A 22,211-nucleotide genomic window follows, 5' to 3' on the forward strand; every position below is an offset into this window, starting at 1 on the left:
AGGTTTGAAAAATGAGACTAGTTTACATGGTGAATACCTCTGGTTGTTATTTGGAAAATAAGACTGGGGGACTGGAGAGATGGCTCAGAGGTTAGGAGCACTGACTGCTCTTCCGGAGGTCCTGAGTTCAATTCCCAGCAACCACATGGTGGCTCACAACCATCTGTAATGAGATCTCGTGCCCTCTTCTGGCCTACAGGCAAGGAGGCTGAACACTGTACAAAGCATGGAATAGAAACAGGTACAATGACGTGACAGTTTGAGTAAGAATGGCCTCCATAAGCTAGGTGTGGTGGCGCACACCTTTGATCCCAGCATTCTGCAGGCACAGGCAGGTGGATCTGCGAGTTTGAGACCAGCCTGGTCTACAAAGCGAGTTCCAGGGCTATTACACAGAGCAAACCCGTCTTGAAAACAAAATAAAAACAAACAAAAAGAACGGCCCTTATAGACTGATATATTTGAATGCTTATTCCCCTCTTACAGCACTTAGTGGCCCTATTTGAAAGGATTAGAAGGTGTAGCCTTGTTGGAGGAAGTGTGTCACTGGAGATGGGCTCTGAGATTTTAAAAGCCATGCCAGGCCCAGGTTCTCCTTCTCAGGCTACAGATCAGGATGTTGCTTATCACAATTGCTCTAGTGCCTGCCTGTATGCCATCATGCTCCCATTATTATGATTGAAGAGTCCAAGAATAAGAATATATAAATGCAGATTCCAGAAATAAGAATGTATAAATAAAGAAAGCAAAGTTGTAAGCCTAGGAGAACGAAAGCAGAATGTCAGCAGCTTTCTCAGCAGCTTACGGATTAACTATTAACACTGGGTTACTTTGCTTTGCAAACCGTCTGTCTACGAGACTGAAGCATCAGCTCTGCACACTGAGAGTTAACCCTAAGATAACAGTCCAGTCACCTGTGATCAATAATGGATATGAGCTGAATTAACCTTTAGAGGGTGGGATGTATGTGACTTTTCTGTTATGCATTGTCTCTGCTACGTGAAGCTGGCAGCATTAGAGGGAGTGCATTACTCCCTTTGGTAAACACCATCAGGGAGTACCAGGGAAAAACAAAGACCTAAAATACAAACACTAATCTAACTAAAACTCTGTTAATGAAAATTGCAAAGAAGGGCAATTTGGATCTGAGTTTTACCTTGAGATTGTAAAAATTCTTCTGTTTTATTGCCTAATGTTTGTTGCTTCTTGCTATAAAAAGGAGGAGGTCAGAAACTGGCCTTTGCCACAGCCTTATAAGTCCATCTCTGGCTGTGGTCTCAGCTAGCTGATAAGCTTTTTGTGCCCCATGCAGATTTATTTTTTTTAATTTTTAATTTTTTTCTGGAATAAAGTTTGCTTCTGGTTTACTAGACTTCGGTGGTCTGTTCCTATCTTTGCACACACCCCCCCCCCCCAGCAAACCTAACAGAGATAATGGACTAAAGCTTTGAAACTGTAAGCAAATTCCCAATAAAATATTTTATTTCATAAGAGTTGCCTTGGTCATAGTGTCTCTGCACAGCAGTAGAATGGTGACTAAGACAGATGACAACATAAGGAAGTGGATGCATCTGAGATATATTCCGGAGTTAGAATACTGCATTTGGAGATGGAAGGAAGTGAAGGCAGATTGGGGGAGAAAAGAATGAAGGAGAGCTCTCAGGTTTCTGACTTTGAAAATAAAACAAGGATGATTAAATGAAGGGGGAAAAAATCAGTTTTGGGGCAGTTAATTTTGCCAGATGAAAGATGCTTTAAGGAGGGAACAAGGCTATTTCCTGGGACTTGAATGACAGGGGTATAAATTATACTGTGAATCTAAAGGCAAGGACAATCAATCTCACAGTCTACTTACTCCTACTTCACGCAAGAGATTTCAGAGTACAAACCCTAGAGAGTCTGCATGTCATTTCACTAAGACAGGCAATTCTCTTTACTCTGTGCTGTGGGCACATGGCAGTAAGTTTCCTTTTTTTCCTTTCTGTGTGTCAACTCTTGCATATAGAACAGAGAACATATTTAGTACTGGAGTTTCCCAATTCACTTGTACTTCATCTTCTTTTGTTAGGCTAGGTTTCCATCTCAGCACAGGATAGGTGAAATGCCAGTTTTTAGTCTCCAGGCTAACCTTTTTCCAAGATTCTTGTACATTTCTTTTCTTAAATGAGAGCAGAGGGTATGAAAGAGCAAGATTACAGCACTAGTCAAGGTTGGCCCTGAACTTGCTACACAACTGAAGATGACCTTGAATTTATGATCTTCCTGCCTCCACTTCCAGAGTACTGAGATTAAAGGAATGTGCCACCATGCTCCATTTTATGTGGTATTGGGGACTGAACCCAGATCTCTGTATGCAAAACAAGTAGTCTCCCAACTGGCTATACCCCTAGCCCCACAGAACACAGTCTGTACTACAGAAGGGTAAGGATGACAGCAATTGCTACCACCCCCTCATGATGAAGAAAAACAACTCTCCAGGTGGGCGAAGTCTTTTAAAGGGAACATCTGGAAGAAACAGCAGAACATATAAGACTTGTTCTGCCTATGTCAGAATAAAACAAAGGGGGCTTACACTACTTTAGCTTTTACTCTGAGAAATGGTTTGCCTAGCTCCTACAACGAGCAATAGAACTGAATGAGTAGACAACATTAAATTCTCTAGAAACACTAGGTAGCATCAAAGACCACTTAATTTCTTAATCAAACCTTAAATGGAACAAAGGTGAGGTACCTCAGTATTCTTTTAAAAGGTGCATCTGCCATCCACTTTAACTTCCAAGTTCACTCTGGAGCCTTCCACTCTTGATCTCCTCTATCTCCTTTCACAGGTAAACTTGGAGCTTACCATTATCTTGTTATAATTTGTATCCCATATATTGCATCCTTATTATTATTGCTCAATGTATTTTTGTGATGAAAATGGAAGCATAATAAAAAAATGCTAACCCGCTTTTCTTTTGGCATTAACAGCATTATGTTCTGTTCTGGATAGTTTTGTGTCAACTTGACACAAGTCATCTGAGAGAAGGGAACCTCAGTTGAGAAAACACCTTCATAAGATTCAGCTGTAGGCAAGCCTACAGGGTATTTTCTTAATTAGTGATTGATGACGGAGAGCCCAGCCTATTGTGAGCAATGCCATCCCTGGGCTGGTGGTTCTTGGTAAGTATAAGAAAGCAGGCTGAATAAGTCATGAGGAGCAAGTCACTCCTCCATGGCCTCTGTATCAGCTCCTGCCTCCAGGGAGCCCTTTTTGAGCTCCCACCGTGACTTCTCTTGGTGACGGACTGTAACCTGGAAGTGTAAGCTGAAAAAACAACCCTGTCCTTCCCAAGTGGCTTTGGTCATGGTGTTTTATTGCATCAATACTAAGACATGTTTCTAAAGTCATCCAGACTCTTGTTTGTAATTAGCCTTTGTTCTTTTTAATAAATGACAGATACAGTTTTGCTTTAGTCTTTGTGTGTCCCCAGAGAGGCCAGAAGATGGCACTGGATCCCAAAGAGTTGGAGTGAGAGGTGGTTGTGAGCTGTCTGACTTGAGTGCTAGGAATGGAACTCAGGTCCTCTGCAAGAGTGTTATGAACTCTTGATGACTCAGCCATCTTCCTAGGCCTAAAACTGTTTTTCACTCTGTGTCCATTTATGATACCAGTTGTGACAGAACAGGTTTCATTTTGGTACCTTCATCCACATCTGCTACTGTCATACTTTATATTAACTATAGCCATAACTTGCATTTCTATATGACCAACAGGGTCATCATCTTTCCAGTTTACTTGTTAAAGGGTTTTCTCCTCTATGCAGTGCCTCACCTAATGTTTTCTCGTTGTTTTACTGGACTGTAATTTTCCTTTTATTTCTTTATTCTGGGTACTCAGTCATGTGTGAGCTTTCATTTTCTATTACGGCCTCTAGTTATCAACAGAACTTTTGTACTGCATGTAATTTCACTCTACCAACATTTTCAGGTTTGAGAAATCCTTTCTTATGTGAAATCCTATGTGTATTTTCCTATATTATTTTCACATTTTACTATCCTGTCCTTTAGAATTAAATATCTATGCCAAATGGAATTGGTATTTGTGTCTAAATGAGACAAACAACCCACTCCAATTACTCTCACAGGGCTGTCCAGTTGTTCCAGTACCATATATTGTAAAGGCCATTCTTTCCCCGATCAAAAAAGCAACAGCATTTCAGTGATAAATCTGTTTCCATTTAGACATGGGATCTGCTCTTGGTATTTTACTGCATTACTCAGTCTACCCCAGCGACAATGTCAAACTGTCTTATAAGGACTCTTTGTGTCTGCTAAGGCAGTTCTCCTCACCTTGTTCTTCTTCTTCGGGATTGTCTTGGCTAGTCTTGACTCTTTCCTCCTCCATAAAAATTTTAGAATCAGCTTGTCAAGTTCCACAAAGAACCTGTTGGGATTTTTATTGGAATTGCATTGAATCTGTGTATCAGTCTGAGGAGAACTGGCATCTTCACACACCGAGTTTCCTGACCCAGAGATTTATTTCTTAACTAGTTTAAAATGTTTTCCTTTAATGTGTGCAAACAATTTTATAATTTTCTCTGAAGATTTTGCAAATATTTTGTTAAGTTTATTCTTTAAAGTTTAAGTACTTTACATCTTGGACACTAATATAAGTGAGATATTTTAAAAGTATTAGATTTTTATGGCCTACATACAAAAATTAATTTTTATGCTGCTTTTATATCTGATAATTTATTTCCTGGGTCTGATTTTTTTCTGAAGGCAGTATTTGTAGTAAAAATTTCTTATTTTATCTTTGGCTTCTCAAGCCTTCCTTCCTGCCTTGCATTCCTGTTCTGCCAGAGATCTCCAGAACTCGCTGAAGTCTCAGTTCCCTGCTACTGTCAAATTCACTTCAGTCACCAGCATTGTCCAAGGTCCTCTATAACAGTTCTATTTAAAAGAACACAACAACCAGATACTAATCTCTTTTGCTTTTTCCTTGCACTAATACAAACCCAGTCGACACCTGGTGCCTTCCCATCCCCCTTCCAGAGCGCAGCCATGGTGAATACCCAAAGTCGATGTCACAATTCTTGTTGATTTACATGGGGTTTTAGCTTATCAAGGTAACCCAAATGTCTGTTTAGTCCCATTACATGACATACATGAATTCTTTACTGGTACTCTAAAAATCAAGTTGTTACTAAAAGTAGGGACCCCAGAGAATGGCTACCACAGGCTCTGATGATCTCACTCTTCTCTTTTCTCAAGGACTCAATTTTCTCTTTCTTTTTTGCTTTATTTTCCTCTTTAAACTTTGAGAAGTTTTAGGAAACCCAAGAAGAGGCTTTTTAATATGTTAACAAAATCAATGTTTCTTCCTAAGACAAAAGTAGGTGAACAACAACAAAAAAATTCCAGTTTGTAACTAACATGAAAGATACAGCCATGAACTTCCAATCAGCAGGGAGTCATAGAAATACTGTACCGTCTTTCTTAAGCCTGTCAAATATCTGTAAAGAGCTGTCAAGTCTTATACTCATTGTTCCTTCAAGTTAGTTACCTGGCAATACACCTTTTCACCGAGACCCGACCACAGATGTCTTGGAAATTCAATGTAACTCTTCTATTCCTAATGCAATACACCCACCAAAGCACACTACAGTTCATCAGCTTCGTTTCCGACATCTAAAAAGTCACCACCATCCACTTAAAAAAAACAAAAAGGAATAAAAGGCAGGAAATGCTGGCACACGTCTTTAGTTCCAGCACTCAGAAGGCAGAGGCAGGTGAATCTCTGAGTTTGAGGTCAGCCTGGTCTACAGAGTGAGTTCTAGGACAGTCAGGGTTACACAGAGAAACCCTGTCTAGAAAAAAACCAAAAAGCCAAAAACAAAACAAAACAAAAACCATAAAACAAAATGCTTATTATAGAAGTCTAGTACCACAGCAGAGAGTAGTTCCCCATTAGGTCCTTCCTATCTTCTATGCTCCTTTGTAGAAACCAACTGTTAGCATTCAGCTTCTCCCTAGATTTGAATTAACATACTTAAATACGTACACGGGTATTTATAGATAATTAAAAAAAAAAAACAACAAACTTGGAATCTTGACATCTACATTTATCTGCGATGTGCTTTCTCACATAATATACCTTGCTATGTCAATATGTTTATTTTTGTGACAGTGAGGAATTTCATGAGGCTATAAGAAATCAAATCTGTCAGCTATTTGGTGGACGCTACTGTTCTGCATACTGTTGTAAACCAGTTTGAGTGTATGTATGCATGACTTTCTGTTGGTGGCATTTATGTGTCATGGCATTCATGTTAAGGCTATAAGAAATAAATCAAGTCAGTCATCGTGTGTGTTTGTGTATGAGAGACTGTGTAATGGGGAAATGTGTCAAGGCACACATGTGGAAGTCAGAGAGCCAATTTGCAGGTCAACAAAAGTTCTTTCATTTGACAGCCTTCTTAATGGCCTAATATGTCATATCATAGGGGCTTTATTTTCATTTTAATTAAAAATAAGACATAATATATTAGCTTTCAGTCCTTTTCATTCTTTTATGTTTGTTTGTTTAGAAAGCATTTTCCTATATATCCCCCAGGCTGGCCTCTGAGATCTATCTACTTCTGCCTCCTGAGTGCTGGGATTAAAGGTGTGCACCATGCCCAGCTTGTTCTGGTTTCTAAATCTTTCATTCTGCTTAAAGAGCCTCCTTCACCTGATGATTATACAGTAGTCTTCTAGGACATAAGCCATGTTTGTTGCTTGCCGTCCTTGTGTGGGATGACTGTTCCAAGCAGTGACACCTAACAACACTGTCTAGACTCGCTTTCCCAGGATTTTGAAAACTGGGAAGACATGGAGGCTTCCAGAGGAGGGCCCAGAAACATCAAGGCAGGGCCTGTTCTGCTTGAGGCTTGGTACTTCAATGAATTTTTTGATTTTGCCAACTATTCAGTGTCTTCCCAAATGAAAGATAGCTCTGTCTTTTTTTTTTTTCTATCCTCCACCTCTCAATTTACTTGACTTCTTGATATATGTGTGTACATTTGTTCACATGTGTGCAGGTACATATGTGTGCATGGGTCAAAGGACATGTTCATGTGTCGTGTTACTCTTCAGGAGTTATCTACCATGTTCTTCAAGACTAGCTGGTCAGAAAGTCCCAGATCCATATGGCTCTATTTCCTAAGCATGGTGATTACAAGTCCTGGGCCTTCTCACACTGGTTCTGGGTGTGAAACTTGGGACCTCAAGCACTTTATTGACTCAGTATTCTGATTTCCTACTATTGTTTGTTTGTTTGTTTTTTTCAAGACAGAGTTTCTCTATGTAATAACCTAGGCTGTCCTGGAACTTTGTTGAACAGGTTGTCTTTGAACTCAGAGAGCCACCTGCCTCTGCCTACGAGTGCTAACTTTCTACTTTTTAAGCCAGGAAAAGAATGACATCTTCACCATGTCCCTCATAGGATCTATAGCATAGTCCTGCTGTATGACACACACTGGTGAAAAAAACACTGGGAAATAGGAAGCAGCCTGTTAGAGAAAATGCCACTTTTCACCTGAAACCTAAGCTTAGGTCTTCCCCCCCACCCCCCGAGACAGGGTTTCTATGTGTAGTCTTGGCTGTCCTGGAACTCATTCTGTAGATCAGGCTGGCCCAGTCTCAAATGCACAGAGATCCACCTGCCTCTGCCTCCATAGTGCTGGGATTAAAAGCTTAGGTTATTTTATCCCTTCAATTAGAGCACAGCCAGGAAGCTGTTAGGACAAACCTTGACTAAGCACATCCACATTCATATACTGTAACCCTCTCCATCTTAAGAATTTACATCACATTTCCCTTGGCAACTTACACTGGCAAAGAGAAATGCATCTTTTAGGATATACTGGTCTCTGGCCTTAAGATAACTAATTTCTGGAATCCAGAATTTCACTGTGATATGTTATTTACAATGGATCATTTATAGGCCAGGTAAAGGAAGAGGTTCTGGCTTGAATTGGCCTACATTAATGGATACCTATTACAGCAGAATATCCACATGAATTCCCTACCTTCTAGATAAAGACAATTACAGAAAAAGCTAATATAAGCTCCAGCAATGGCTTACCAAAGGCTAAGTCTCTACATAAGCAGGGATCGTAAGTGTTACAGAAAATTTAAAAGCTTGTAGGACATCTGGCTACTATATATCCCACAGTATACAGAACTATATTGCTGTAGTCCTAGCTACCAAGATAGAAGAACCTTCTGAAACTAGGAGTTTGAGGCCAGTCTGGAAAACACAGTTGTATCTTGGGTGTAAGATGAAATAAAGGAAAAGAGAGAGAAAGTACCAAACGACTAACCCAAAGGCCTCATGGTCTTTGACCAGGTCCATGGGAGCCGGGTGTGAAGGTGCATGCCTATATCCTAGCACTTAGGAAGCTGAGGCAGGAAGATCTGGAGTTCCTGGGTAGACTGGGCTACAGAGGAAATTTCAGGACAGCCTGGGCTATACAGTAAGAAAGTAAATCAAATCAATACTAGATTATGATAAACTGAGTCAGTTATCAGCTGGAGCTGCAGACTTAATGGCTGGCTTTCCAGCAACCTTCCTTCCTAACATAGAACCCCCACTACCTGCAATCTCTGTATCAATGGGATTAATCTTCGTACATGCTCTTTTAAAGCTGAACACATTATTTGAAGCTGTTTTCCCCGTTCAGGAAAAGAGTGGCCACAGTGGTAAACAGCCCTGATCTACCTATGGCCACATATGGACATTAACCTGACCATCACACTAATGATGTCAAGCTGATAGAAAGGAAGTTATGGATTTTAGAGATGTGTGGTGAACATAAAAGCAGAATAGAACAAAGCAAAACCCACAGTTGGCTTGTGACTTAAGCCAAGTTTTCTGAAAGTCAACATGCCAGGCTACCTTCTCTGACATAAATGACGAGCTCTTGTTCCTTATCCTCACCACCTCTCCCCCAGTAAAGGAGCAATACGTGGAGAAAAAATACAGTAAATGCTGGCTATCCTTCTCTGATCTAGTTACTGAGTGATCAGAAAAGAACTGATCTAGGCTGAGCCAAAACTGGTCCTAGCAGGTTCTGCGGGACTCTAAAACATGCGCAGCAAGGTTGACTATAATAGCTAAGATAAAAAAACCTCACAAAGGGAAAGTACATGATCTTCTGCAGGACCACACTCTGATGACTGAGCATCAGAGTGAAAACTATTTACTTGATACAAGGTAGCTTCCTGTCATAAATTAGTTATGTGATTCATAAGTTACAAATTTGGATATACCCTACAGAATTCCACCATAGATAGAAGCAAAGACCTGCCACATGCTACAGGTCCTTCTCCTTCAGAAGACATTTATGACTTCTTGTTGATGTCAACAGATGACTGAGAGAAAAAGAATCTGCTCTGGTGTACAGTTGACTTCTTGTGTTATGTTGCTCCAACCTGGACAGAAGTAGACAGCTGGAGAGTATATACTTCACTGACAGCTCTAAATGAATGGAAGGAGAAATTCTCCAATAAAGAGAACTTTAAGTATGCTATCACACCATCTCACTGGAGATTAGGTTCTAACAGGAACAAAGGAAAAATGTTTATGCTCCCTTGCTATCCCAGTACTGGCCTGATGAGCTCGTGAACATGCTAGCCAATGGCTATTCTCTCTCTCTCTCTCTCTCTCTCTCTCTCTCTCTCTCTCTCTCTCTCTCTCGTCTATCATGCCTTTAGGACTTCTCTCCAAGGATTTACCAGAATGTTTTATTATGGTGTCTCAGGGGATATTATTTCCAAAAAGAATTAATTTTACAAAGAAGTATGTCAATAGGATAGCACACACCATCATCCAGAAGCAGTTGGTATTACAGATTACAGAACAGTACAATGTCTACCACAGTCCCATCTGTGAGGCTGTCGGGTGGGATGTGCCAAATGTTCTCAATCAATAATGAGTGTTAAATGGTGCTCTTTTCCCAACAGTTTAAAACAAAGTAAGAGGTCTGGATTACTCTATTAACTCTTACTTGGTAAATGAGTGTGGGCTTTAGGTCTTTGCTCCTTTCTACGTACATTGAAGCCAGGGATTTTTCTGAAGATATAAATCTGAACCTAAGCCCTTCAGTGGTAGAGCAGTTATAAGAGGTTGATATGACCACCTAAATGGCCACTTTTCCTTTTTTTTTTTTGTCCTGTGTATGATGTATGTGTGTACATGTGTGTGCATGTGGAAGCCAGAAGAGGATAATGGGTGTCTTTCTCAATCACTCTTTATCTTTTTTTTTTTTTTAATTTTCTTATTTTGAAACAGCAACTAGGCCGGCCAGGGAGCTCCAGGAGGTCCTTACCTTCCTAGCTCTGGGATTAAAGGAGTATAAGTAACAGTTTTTCACATAGGTAGGAATCTAGACTCAGGTCCTCAGACCTGAGTGGAAACATTCTACAGAGTGAGCCAGATCTCCAGCGTCTTTTCCTCTATGACTCTGAAGTCCCCTATGGGGTTATATGCTTGGATCAGAGATAATCTGCACTGACCTTAGGCAGCTGCAGGAACTCTCTCCCCTACCCAGGACTACTTTAAGAAGGAGCATGTGGCAAAAGACATCTCCAGAAACTTAAAACAGTCATCCTTCTTCCAGTATCTCCATATTGTGCCTAGAACTGGGGTAGTCATTTTGGCATTATGAGAGGAGCTTACATATAAGACGACACATAGCAAAAAGGTCAGGGAAGCCAACAGTCTTGGAACTACTCTTCTCTGTCCTTAGATCAATTCCCTCTCTTTAATAATTATCTAACATGATAATTATTAAAGCTACTACTAGTTGTAACAACTGTTGCAGACTAGCTGCATTCCCGGATCCTCCCTCAGGCTGTTCTCCAGATAGCAAACAGAATCTTTTTTTTCTTCCCCAAAATACAAATCTGGTTAGTTCACAGGTTTCTGCTTCACTCAGCTGAGTGGTGTGCACTTTTCTCAGTTTTTCCCCTACTACTCCCTGTTATAGGACTTTTCTTTGGAAGACATAAATAAATGTCTACTCATGCCATATAGGGTACCAAAGACAGAAAGTGAACCAATAAGTTTACTGGGTAGTAATATGGATGACTTGAATGCAGCTGAAACACTGAAGAGCTCACCCCAGCACAAGAGAGCACTCAGGTGCCTCTTTGGAGCTCTCGAGAGGAGCACAGGCGGTTGGGCTTCCTGAGTCTTAATGATCTTTTCTCCTCTCCTCATGAAGGAACAGTTCAGTTAGAAGGAAGTAGCTAGACAGCAGTGCTCTTTTGCCATGCAGCCCTTTAAAAATCTTCTGAATATGCCTCCTCTTACTCAGATGCTTACTCCTGCTGTTTCTATCACCTCACTTTACTTTCTCCACTCTCCTTCCTTCTTCAAGTAAATTGTGCTTAAATACTAGCTACAGACTCCACTGAGACAGCAGCTTACTAAGGTGTCCAGGCTGGCCTTCAACCTGTGGCCTTCCTGCCTCAGCCTCCCAAGTGGTTGGGAATACATGACTTTTCCATAGTACCAAAAAATGAACCTAGGGCCTGGACATGCTAGGTAAGCTATCACTGAGCTGCACACTCAGGAAGGAAACTTCTGATCCAGGATCACCAGCTGCTGGTTGATGCTCATTCTGCTTCCCTGAGAGACATGAAAACACAAATCTTAATGCTTGGCATTCTGCTGTAGCCACTACTTTTTACATCAATCCACTCCTACTACCTGCTATAGATCCCTGCTATAGACTACGGCTAGAATTGTTTGGCTTTATAGATAAGTTTTATTCTTATAAATAGAGTTTCCTGAGAGGGCGGAGATTTCTTTGAAACTGGGATTGGGGATTTTTTTGCTCCGTATTATATCCATGGCACCTAGAATATTACTTGGTACCTATAAGAAGCTTGTAAGTATTAAGCAAATGAGTTACTAGACATGACAATGAGTGAACTAATTAGTAATGAACGGATGGGTAGATGAGGGAGGTGAAGCAATTTCTTTCTTTTAAAAACTTTCCATAATTATACAGGAAAGGAGCAAGATGAACCTGGTAGAAGACATTTCTCACCCATTATCCATTAAAAATCTATTTTATATCTCATGACTCAAAAGACCAGACCTTAGGTCTCCCTTCCTCTTTGTTAACAACAAAGGACTCACGTTGAATTCCTCTCTGAAGAGCTTATTGTCATCAGCCATTCTTCGGTTAATCTCCTCTTCCAGCTTGTCCACAGGCAGTGGTGGGTACTTCCTGTTGGTGCTTGGAGACCTGGCCAGAAGTGGTACACTTTGGGGCTCTGCAGTATAAAAGGGAAGGTAAATTAGGTGCCCTGGTGATAGATGCAGTTCCTTTTGTGGAGACTAATGGTCTCATTCTTTTGAAAAGATGGAGGAAAGAGACAGGGATATGTCTCCATTGGTAAAAGGTGTTTGTCAGCAAGTCTGAAGGACTCAATTGGATGTCCAGAATCCACATGATGGAAGGAGAGAACCAGCTCTTGCAAGTTGGTCTCTGATCTCCACAAGCACACAATGGCATGTGTGTATATATTTACACAAATAAAATAAATAAAAAAGGATGGGGAGAAATGTTCATTTCTTACTTTCCTTCTTCAGATGTTCCCCGTGCCTTACCCACATCCTCTGTACGCCCATTTGACAGGCGGAAAGAATTGGAATGGCTCCCAGCTTGCTTGTATTTCTTAAACCTAATGAGAAAATATCTGTCATGAAAAACTAGGCAAAGAGATAAATCACTGTCTTTGTATTCCCATTATTCACTACACCTTTCTAAATCTCGCTGTCAAATCAAACTTTTTAAAAAAAGAGACACAAGTGGTATGTCTGAGCCAGCTTCTTGTGATGACCAAGCACCTTGGGATGGTCTTCCTTACACTCAGCATCCTAAAGTCTAGTAAAGACAACACTATATTCTGACCCGCCTGGTTCCTCTGAGTAGCTTCAGCTCCATCACACATTTGAGTGCTCAGCCATAACAGGTGGAATACAGACAAGTATAATATAGTGTGTGTGTGTGTGTGTGTGTGTGTGTAAGAGCATGTAGAATGGATGGGAGAGGATGGGATAGTAAAATCTTTATGAAACAAAAATCCTGGTGTTTTTTCAGCACAGCCTAGGAGTCATGGGGAGAAACCCAGAGCTCCAGAATGAGTGAACACAGATTTATTGGAGCCGGCTACACAGGCCCCTCTCTTAATTCCTGCAGAACAAAGGGAACACAGAGCAGGCTGGGTTCAAGATAAAGCAGAGTTAATCCCAGATCATCAGGGCAGTAGCTTCATGAGGAAGAGCACAAATGAACCACATTCTTTTTTCTCTTAGGTTTCCCTCCTAGCTTCTGTTCATTATCTAGAAGCTTCTGAAAAGTCAGGCAGAGGAATATTTTAACCCCTAAGATCTGCCTACTAGACAAAGAAAGACCAGAGGTCCTAGAGAGGTTTGGGGACAAAGCCTCAGCTAGAAACAAAGTAAGTTTTTTTCTGTGCATATAATCTTACTAGGGGCCTTTTAAGAGGTTGTTTCAAAGGGCAGAGCTGAAGATCTTCAAACACCTGTCACTGATAAGATAGTACCCAAGTCTCCATCTCTAAACCACGGCTCTAGTCTAGGCTTTCGACTCAGCTAGAATTAGGAGACTTGGTCTGGACAGATAAAGCAAAGGGAGAGAGCCTAGGTCTTAAGGAAGACTGCAGTTTAGAAACCATTTCTAAGTAGTACTTTAATATAAGCACTAGCACGAGTCACTGTCCCTTACCCTACGCATTGTCCTCAGCCTACTGTCTTCTGGATTGTGTGGGTTTACTGAGACACAGGGGTTATCAGGATATTCTAAGCAAATGAAGTAACATTAACAGACTTACCTTAACATGTACAGAACTATGATAATAAAAACGATTACTAGCAGAGAGGACAGGGCCACCATCACCGCAATAATTGGTGTCTCATCTGAAACCAAGAAGAAAGAAAAGGTAATTAATTGTGTCATGTAATGAAGGGCTCAAGCTGGAAGCTCAGGAAGACACACCGATGCGGGGATGGGGGTACACCACCCATTAAAGATTTCTGCAGATGGTAGGATGTGAAACACACACACACACACACACACACACACACACACACACACACACAGAGAGAGAGAGAGAGAGAGAGAGAGAGACCGACCAAGAGAACAAAATGAGAAACATAAGGGCTGTGTACAGAAATGCACACAAAAGAGCCAGGAGCAAGTACATGTGCTAGAGTGTATGAGAAAAGAATACCCTCTGCCACATTAGGGCCATTGGGTAGGGGGATGAGGTAGGGTCCTATCTGTCTTTGATATACTATGTATTTATTTATTGTATGACTTCCTGCACTGGGATAGCTGTACTGGGATTAAATTTGTCTTTTTTTTTTTTTTTTAAAAAGATTTATTTATTTATATTTATTTATTATGTATAGTGTTCTGTCTGCATGTATGCCACCAGACCAGAAGAGGGCACCAGATCTCATTACAGATGGTTGTGAGCCACCATGTGGTTGCTGGGAATTGAACTCAGGACCTCTGGAAGAGCAGGCAGCGCTCCGAACCTCTGAGCCATCTCTCCAGCCCCCTTAAATTTGTCTTTTAAGCCAGAGACTCTTTTATTGCTATATCATCTGAACTAAAACAAAACTTAGCATACAAAAAGCACTCAAAGATTCGGAGATACAAATACTGGCAGGTCAGGAATGTAGGACCGACATCACACTACTTCCCAGTCTCAATGAGTTCTGCCTAGAGAAAAAAAACAGGAGAAGGAAGAAAAAAGATTGTTCTATTATAAACCCTAGTGATTTCCTGGCACAGGGAGTATGATTAAATAAGGAGATGCTGCTAGATCCACACGCACCATGCATCAAAAGCTGCCATGTACTTCCTATCCCCTTCTACCACTTTCTGTATCTTTTTTCCTCAGTTGCCCTTTGCCCAGATGCCAACCACAACAGAGTCTGGCTAGAGTGGAGTGTCAAGCCTTCCCTCTCCATTCCACAGGCCCAAGCTCAGTACCTAGCCACATTTCTCATGCAGCAGACCAGGTCAGGACTCCACTTTTACTCCATATTACAAACCACACAACCCACCTGAGTTTCTCTGCATTTTGTGAGGGTATGCCCCTTTTATGCGAAGGTCAATCCTGCCAGGTGGTCTCTGGACTATGTCTACTGCTGTCATCTCAAACACTTTATCTTCTTGACCTCACTTATCCTGTCTCAGCTACCTTCTCACACCAGTGCTTTTCCCCGTTTCCTTCCCTCAGGTTCTCCTGACACATTTATATTGACTCCTACTTAGTGCTCCACTGAAGCTGCTAAGCAAGGACCAACAAAGAACAATTACCAAATCTAACAGAAATAGTCGTATTTTCATCTGATTCACCAGCTGGTAAGGAGTTTGGCAGGCTCAAGAAGCAGCACAAAGGCCAGTGTGATACAAGCTGTAACTGGAGAGATAGTCAGGAGAAAACTCATAGGCCATGGCCGCAAGTGTGGCTTTAATTCAGAAAGACTAAAACAGAAAGAATATAATTAAATTTTCCTTTGTTTAAAAGTTCTGCTAAACTGTCTTAGGAATAGTAGCAGCCACTAGGTAGGAAGTCATCTCAGCAGAAAACCAAAAGCAGTCTCCAATGAAGGAGAAATGAATTCAAACAGGGTAAGACGAAAACAGAAATGAAACTGGCTTGACCAGATGACAGCTACTGGTGAGTTTTTGGGGTGGTTTCTTTTGAGTTTGGGTAAGAAAGCCTAAATGGAATGAAAGGAGGATAGAGAGAGACGTACACCCTCTCATTTTATGAGGACTTTTACATCAGGGTATATATGCAAATAAAAGGAACAGTAGTTGGAGAGAAATGTGGAGGGTTTTTTGGGGTGGGGTGGGGTGGGGAGGTGTGTGTGTGACTGGAAGTAGCCAAGAGGTCATAATCCTCATTCTATCTCCCAAGGTCTGGGATTGGAGGCAAGCACCACCATCCCAGCCTAGAGGGATAGGAAATGTCTACCATATTTTTCTATTGATGGTAAATTTCAAACATTGCTGTATGTGATTCCCATCTTAAAACGACCATTCACACTGGATGATCGCTCCCTCCTCCTTGAAGCATTTTCGCCCTCTGACGAAGTCCCCTGGCTGTTTCACTTGTCTCCTTTGCCAGGTTGTTCCTTTTACAACAGTAGTGCTCTGTGACTGCAGACACTTCTCAGGGTTGTATCCTGGGACACTCTCTTATTTTCAATCTACTATCTGATCAGACACCTGTAATTTCAAATAATGACAGAAATTCCCATATTTGCATTGCTTGGTTCTCAACTACCTACTGGCCACCTCCACTTTCAATTTCACAGCCTTCATAAGCAACATCAATTTTCTGCATTACAGATGCTTTTACCATTCAGCAGCTAGCATTCTAATCCTCCTGCTGCTCAAGGAAGAAATGTAGAAATCCCCTTGACTTCTTCATCATACCTTCTCTAACTGACTCAGCTGCAAGCAGTTTCTTTTAGGGCTAGAACCCCTGAGAAACATTTTTTTCTTCCGACAAAAACAGCTGGCCCTGAAAGGGTTAACATTCCACAAAACTTTTCCATCTCATTACATGTCTGTGTGCAATCACTAGACATTTCTGAGACTTGACTATCACACCCTTCCTCTTCTTATAGATTAGCCAGTCATGTCAGATTGTACGCTTGAGCTCCCACCAGGAGGACGAGACACAGTCACTGCTTGTGTTAGAATAAAAACTAAATGTACGTCTTGCCCGAGAGTGTGCTTGTTAAGGTCAAGGCACACTCTTTTTGCAAAAATAAACTTTCCTGCTGGCTTACTTTTACTTTGTGCTTCTTTGTGTAACATTTAGATTATTGTTTCCCAACAAACCAGCACATCAAACACGTCTGCCTCTTTTCCACTCTCTGTGGTTACAAACAGTGTAGGCCCGGTCTCTACTGTCTCTTCTTTGACTGCCACAGCTGTTAGAATGAAGCCTAACCTTGTCCTGGTCTACAACAACTTGTAAGTAGCTCCTACCTGCACTGCCTCCTGCCACTCTTCCTCTTCATCACTAACCTTTAACCACTGGCATCCTTAAGCTGAAGGCATTCATTCTTATGCTTTTGAACAATTACTTTTCTGATTCATGTGGCCTCCCTCCATTCTTTGCCTAGTTCACCTACTCATCAAGTCCTGATTTGCAAATATTACTTTCCCCAGAAGGTCTACTCTGGCATCCTAGTACTAAATTTATCATTTCTGAAATAAGTTCTTCAACAGCTTTTCTCCTAGGAGAAAAGTCACTACATGGATGCACACCCAACTGATACAGTGCACTACAGTCTAGAACTCCTGAACTCAAGTAATCTGCCCGCCTCAGCCTCCCGAGTAGCTGAGGCCAGAGGTGTGTGCACCATGCCCTATCTGTATTTTCTCATAGAGACACATTATTTCCCTCTCATACTTTGTAGTTATTTACTTCCTTGATGATAGGTAATGAGCATTCATCTTTTATGCCATAAATCACTAGGGCAAGCATATTAGTTTTATTTCTTTGTGTAATGTAAAACACAGAGGATCTCAAACACAGGAGTCAGGTAAGAGAACGAATAAAAGGAATCAGTGAAGCTGGGTGTGATGGTAATCTGTAATCCCAGCACTTCGGAAGGGGGCACAAAGATCAAGAGTCAAGGCCAGCCTCAGATATATAATGAAAGGCTACTCTGGGCTACATGAGATCCTGTTTCAAAATACATACATACACACAGAGGGTTCTACTTGGAAAACATGTGTTTGCTAAATTCCAACCATAAAGGGAAGTATATGATGTACTATAAGGAGGTAACCAGAGAAATCTGGCTCAAGACAGTGAGTAAGAGCCAGGCATAATTGCTCACGTCTATAATTTCAGCACTTGGGAAGCTGAGGCAAGAGGATTGTCATTAATTTGAAGCCAGCCTGGGCGAAACGGAAACCTTGTCTCAACAAAACCAAATCAAAACAGAGAATGTATGTGCCTAGAAGCTTATTTTTGTTGTTGTTGTTCATGAGTCAGGGTCTCATAGCCCAGGCCAGCTTCAAACTCACTATGCACGTCATTATGAACTTCTGATCCTCCTGCCTCCAGATCCGTCTCCCTCCCGCACTGGAATTACAGTCACTACCCTGTACTAGGTTTATATGGTGCTATGGATCAAACCAGATTACTAAGCATCACTCTATCAGATGAGCTACATTGTTGTAGGATACTTTTTTAAAAAAAGAGTTATTATGTATACAATGTGCTGCCTGCATGTATGCCTGCAGGCCAGAAGAGGGCATCAGATCTTATTATAGATGGGTGTGAGCCATCATGTGGTTGCTGGGAATTGACCTCTGGAAGAGCAGTGCTCTTAACCTCTGAGCCATCTCTCCAGCCCCTGTTGTAGGATATTTGTTCACTGTGTGAAGATGTATTGCTATGATTAGTGTAATAAAAAGCTGAACAGTCAATAACTAGGTGAAACTTTTGGGCAGAGAGAGAACTCTGGAGAGAAGAGAGGCAGAATTGCTAGCCAGACACAGAAGAAGAAGGACATGCAGGAGGAGAGTTAACAGTCACGAACCACATGGCAGGATGTAGATTAATAGAAATGGGTTAGTTTAAGTTATAAGAGCTAGTTAAGAACAAGCCTAAGGTATAGGTCGAGCTTTCATAATTAATAAGTCTCTCATTATTTATGAGCTGGCGAACCAAATAAAAACCGACTACACTACATTTCTAGACCACAAGCTTATCTTTTTCTTTCCCCCAAACAAATAAAAAGATAGAAGAAATATAAAACTACTAATGAAACAAGAACATATCTGAGGGGAGCAAAGGGCAGTATTCGTAGGCTAGAACTCTGAGGGATTTCAAGACAAAAGAGAGGACTCCACTACTAAAGAGACCAGTCAGAGCCAAAAATCTTCCAGTTGAAAATTAAATACTAGTTTCACTCGTCTAGGGCTAGAAATGGCTTAAGCTGTGCCAGTTGGGATAGAGAGGAAAGGGTGAAGACCATCCTGACCTGGCTTGTCAGTCCAGAGTACTCACAGGCTAAGCTGTTGAGCCTCCCCTCCCCAAACTTAGCTGGGAGAACAGTGCTTTACAGAAAGTTTCTCATAGAAAGTTGCAAGTGTTTAAAAAAAAAAAAAACAAAAACAAAAACAAAATACAAAGTCAAGATGTCACTTCTCAAGTATAAGCCTATGTCCCTGAATACTCTCTCCCAAGTACTCTAGACCTAGTGGAGTACAATGTCTCCACATATCCAGAGATTCAGAAGGCTCGAGTTGAGAAGTTGAGCATAAGGGTTCACCTCTAAATGGGGGTATTTGCCTCAGTGCAAAGACCATAAATGTTAAGGACACATAAAAGATCCAGCCTTGACTTGTTGAATCTATGTAAGATGAGCAAGTATCTATCATAATTTCAGACAAGCAAGAACTCACTTTTAGGAGCTGTGTTGGGAACTGGGCTTATTTTACAGATTATGTTTTAAAAACACGTAGGGAGCCCAGCAGTGAAGGCACACACCATTAATTCTACTACTCAGAAGGGGCTTTAAAATTTTAGTAAAGCAAAAACGTTCCTGTTAAAGAGACCACCACAAGGCCTCTAGTATCATCAATTGACTTCACCATTATCAATACACCAAGTTTTTTCCCATCTATATCAAGGTTTTTCAACCTCACATTCAAGACATTTTGTTGTGGTAGTCTAAAATATGCACTGTAGGATCTTTAAAACATCCCTGGCCTCCACTACTAGATGCCAGCAGCAACATCCTGACTGTGATGATCAAAATGTTTCCATACATTAATAAATACACTGTGAGAGAAAAATCACAATTGAGAAGAGCTGGCCAATAACCCCCCCCTCCCCACTTAAGCAATGGCAATTATGAGAACACATCACAAACATTCTTTGAGACAGGGTTTCTCTGTGTAGTCCTGGAACTTGCTTTGTGGACTAGGCTGGTCTCAAACTCAAAGAGATCCATTTGCCTCATCTCCCAAGTACTTGGATTAAAGGTGTATGCCACCACAGCTGGCTCATAAAGATCCTTTAAAAAATATTATTACATTGGTTTGTGTATGTCTGTGTAAGCATGCAAGCATGTCACAGTGCATGTGTAAAGGTCAGAGGCCAACTTGTGGGAGTTGGTTCTCTCCTCCCACCATGTGGATACTGGTGACTGAACTCAGGTCAACAGGTCTGGTGGGTGACAAGAGCCTTTACTGAGCCATCTTATCAACCTGATAACAATTCATTACTTTATTTAATTAAATAAATTAATTAAATCCCCTCCCCTCCCCTCCCCTCCCCTCTCCTCTCCTTTCCTTTCCTTTTCTTTTTGGTTTCTTGAGACAAGGTTTCTCTGTGTAGTCCTCCCTGCCCTGGAACTCACTCTGTAGACCAGACTGGCTTGAACTCAGAAATCAGCCTGCCTCTGCTTCACAAGTGCTGGCATCAAGGGTGTGCACCACCACTGCCCAGCAACAACTCTTTTTTTTAAAAAAACTAATTAATTCTTATTTTATTTGATGTGTTTTGTCATGGGTATAGGGTCCACTGAAACTGAAACAGTTGTCAGTTGCCACGTGGGCGCTGGGAATTGAATCCTAGTCTTCAGGAAGAGCAGTCAGTGCTCTTACCCACTGAGCCATCTCTCTAGTCCCAGCAATTCTTATTCTGATCTTAAAAGAGCAACACTAATTCCTCAGTATTTTCTAAGACCCAGGTACTGGTTACCGTTCCCTGATTGACTCATAAATGTTTTTTCGGGTTTGCTTGGAGCTGGGATCCAATGGAAGACTCTATATTACACAACTGCTAGATATAGTCAACGGGTTTAGGGGAGCACTTGCCTCCCATGTGCAGGGAGGGCCAGTAATTTGATGATCCCCAGTGCCACAAGAAACAAAGCCTACAGCTATCATCTAATAATCCATTCATAACAAGCCATGGATTATTTTATCTAATACCACATCCATGGTAAATTCAGATTATTTAGCAGTAACAAAAAATCTTTGCCTTTATGAAACATATTTTAGTGAAGACCATAAACAATGAAATCTAACTCATGCCATGAGGAGTGGAAGATGGAATGGGGTGGGAGTATTACATTTAAGACAAGAGGTCAGGAAAGGTTCTGAATTAATGTGTAAAATAGACAAGTTATCAGGAAAATAGTACTGTTCATGACTAATGAAAGAGTTGATAAATACAGACAGTATAGGAATAATAACCAGTTAATGTAGAAATAAAGCATCTCATAGAGGCAGAAATAAAAATAGTTATCAGAAGAATGATAAAATGGAATATTCTTTTTCTTAATATTTATTTATTATTATTTTTAAATATTTATTTATTTATTTATTAAGGAATCATCTATTTGAAATGTGGGTGCCCAGTTGGTGTGCTGTTTGGGGAGATAACAGAACCTTTAGGAGGTGCAGCTTTGCTGGGTGAAGAACATCACTGGGGTTTACAGCCTTGTCCTGCTTCCTGTTCTTGATTTCTGCTTCTTGTGTGTTGCTGAGAGGTGGTCTCTCAGCCTCTTGACCCTGCCACCACGCCTTGCTCACGACTACAGACATCTACTCCTCTGGAACTGTAAGTCACAATAAGCTCTAAGTTGTTTTGATTACTGTGTTGTACAGCAACAGAAAAGTAGCTAACACATTATCTGGGGCTGTGGGAGCTTTGCATTAGGATGTTGAAAATCCCTAAAAGCCATGAGATGACACCATTTTATAGAGTAAGAGAAAAAGTACAAGAAACAAAATGTATAAAGATAATAGCAGACTAAAAGCCAAAAATCAACTAATTTTTACAAATTATGGCCTAGGGCTGAAGAGATGGTAAGAGCACTTGTTGCTCTTCCAGAGAACCCAGATTCAATTCTCAGCACCTACAAGGTGGCTCACAATGATCTGTAACTCCAGTTCCAGAGGGTCAGGTGTCTTCTTCTTGCCTTCAGAGGCACTGGGCACATATGGTACACAGATAGACATGAAGGCAAAACACTCATACATACAAAATAAAAAAAATATAAAACAAATTATGTCCTAATATATCACCAAAGGGTAAAATACTAGCATGGAGACATGACAAATACACAATTATTTTGTTGTTGT

General features: G+C 41.0%; 1 protein-coding gene across 4 annotated transcripts in view; it reads right to left on the reverse strand.

The window, feature by feature from the left end:
- Positions 1–22,211, reverse strand: part of Ptpra (protein tyrosine phosphatase receptor type A) — a 102,960-nt gene that overhangs the window by 24,718 nt on the left and 56,031 nt on the right. For all 4 annotated transcript variants that reach the window (XM_048459586.3, XM_048459583.3, XM_048459584.3 and 1 more), the window contains 3 exons: positions 13,897–13,981; positions 12,650–12,723; positions 12,176–12,312 (listed from right to left, as the gene is read on the reverse strand). In XM_048459586.3, coding sequence (XP_048315543.1) covers positions 12,176–12,312; positions 12,650–12,723; positions 13,897–13,981 — 296 coding nt within the window. The remainder of the gene's footprint in view (positions 1–12,175; positions 12,313–12,649; positions 12,724–13,896; positions 13,982–22,211) is intronic.

The sequence above is a fragment of the Myodes glareolus genome, chromosome 10 (assembly GCF_982192425.1).
Source record: "Myodes glareolus chromosome 10, mMyoGla1.1, whole genome shotgun sequence".
NCBI lineage: Eukaryota > Metazoa > Chordata > Mammalia > Rodentia > Cricetidae > Myodes > Myodes glareolus.